The 1,529-nt window shown below is 49.2% G+C and overlaps 1 protein-coding gene across 1 annotated transcript; it reads left to right on the top strand.

Moving 5' to 3' along the window:
• Positions 1-270: 270 nt before the first annotated feature.
• On the top strand, positions 271-693 carry PPTG_22120 (hypothetical protein; the record flags this gene model as incomplete). The annotated part of the gene is made up of 1 exon (XM_008902014.1): positions 271-693. One exon carries the CDS (start codon positions 271-273, stop codon positions 691-693), a length of 423 nt encoding a protein of 140 aa, XP_008900262.1.
• Positions 694-1,529: the final 836 nt, after the last annotated feature.

Raw genomic sequence — 1,529 nt, 5'->3', positions numbered from 1 at the left:
AATTATGTCGACTACCCTGTCGTCGTATTGGGTGTTTCGGATCGCTCCCGTGGCTTCCACCTGGTTGCGCTTTTCATTGTTTCTCAGGAGACACAGTCTGTGTTCGAAGCGGTTCTATTGGCCCTCCGTAGGCTATATTTTTGGATCGCTGACAAGGAGTTGGTTGTACAATACGCAATGGCCGATGGAGACAAAGCTTAATGTAGCGCTTTGCATTCGGTTTTTGGAGGGTTTCCTCGGTTTCAATTCCTAATGTGTTTTTTTCACGTCATGGAAAACGTGCAGAAGGCACTGAAACGATTTCCCTCGCATCTATTGGCTGCGGTTCAGAGTGATATACACGACCTTCACTCTACTAGGACTCAAGCGTCGTTTTTGCAAATGCGAGACGCTGTTTTACGGAAATGGATGGAGGATTCGCGGCTTTTGGCGTTCTCACAGTACATGAGCGCCCAGTGGCTGTATGGACCTTTCAGTAAGTGGCAGGCGTACGCAACTCCGATTGGTTTTGCCACAACTAACGACCCCGTGGAGACTTTTAATGCTGTGATCAAAAGAGATTATACCCTGCGAAGGAGACTGAAGATAGGTACACTTCTGCGCGAGCTCAGTGCGTGCTGCCAAGACCAGTCGTTGAGCACGCCCTCATTCCAGTTTGGAGTGACCCCACGGCATCGCTCACACGCCGTGTAACGGATATGGCGCGGGGAAATCTACTAACTATCCGCAGCTGTGAAATGTTAGATATTGAAAGTGCTGGACACTCTGCAATTGTTCGGATCCAAGCGCTGGCCCCGCCTCGCATTGCGGTTGTTCCCAACAATTGCAGTGAAGCGGGGATAGCCGTGTCCGCCCAGATGGGCGCTAACTACACCAGGATGGAGATTCTGAACCAGCCTTGGGGAGGCTGGCAAGTAGTTATGTGGAGACAAAGTTGCCCTTGCAACTACTGGTTCATGTTCGGGTCATGTGTGCATGTGCTGTAGGCACTTCGAATGACGGCCTACGTGGACAGCCAGGGGCGCGATATTCTGGTGAGCCGAAAAAAACGCAGACATCTTGACGCTGGAGCTGTTGGTTCTGGTGGCCGACCGCGAAGGATTGGGCCTGCTCTCAGCTATGAATGATCCAGCACTCCAATATAACACGGAGGGACGCGTAACCCTCCATACAAGGTTTTTTTTAAGGCTACACAAATGCTGTGTACGTGAGGATTTTCTCGACAATGCCCAGCATCCGCATAACTACACACTCGAACGTTGATAATGCAGCATATCAACATACATTTTGTTAGAATGATCTGGAAAGCGAGGAAAGTTCATTTCGCAATTTTTCGCGCATGCTGTGCGCGGAAACTACTTACGGCAAAATGATGCATTGTTCACTTTCTCATAAGCTCCAATATTAAGTGTGCTGGATATCGTTTAAGTGGCATCAACGCCACGAAGTGCACATGGGAGACCTCAGCATTATAGGAAATGATAAATTACACAACGAATGCATTTGTGGTGAAGCGCCAGTTGGCTTTC

Source organism: Phytophthora parasitica, assembly GCF_000247585.1.
Source record: "Phytophthora parasitica INRA-310 unplaced genomic scaffold supercont2.12, whole genome shotgun sequence".
NCBI lineage: Eukaryota > Oomycota > Peronosporomycetes > Peronosporales > Peronosporaceae > Phytophthora > Phytophthora nicotianae.
Note: the sequence above shows the minus strand (reverse complement) of the source record. Positions and strands in the feature narration are given on the sequence as shown.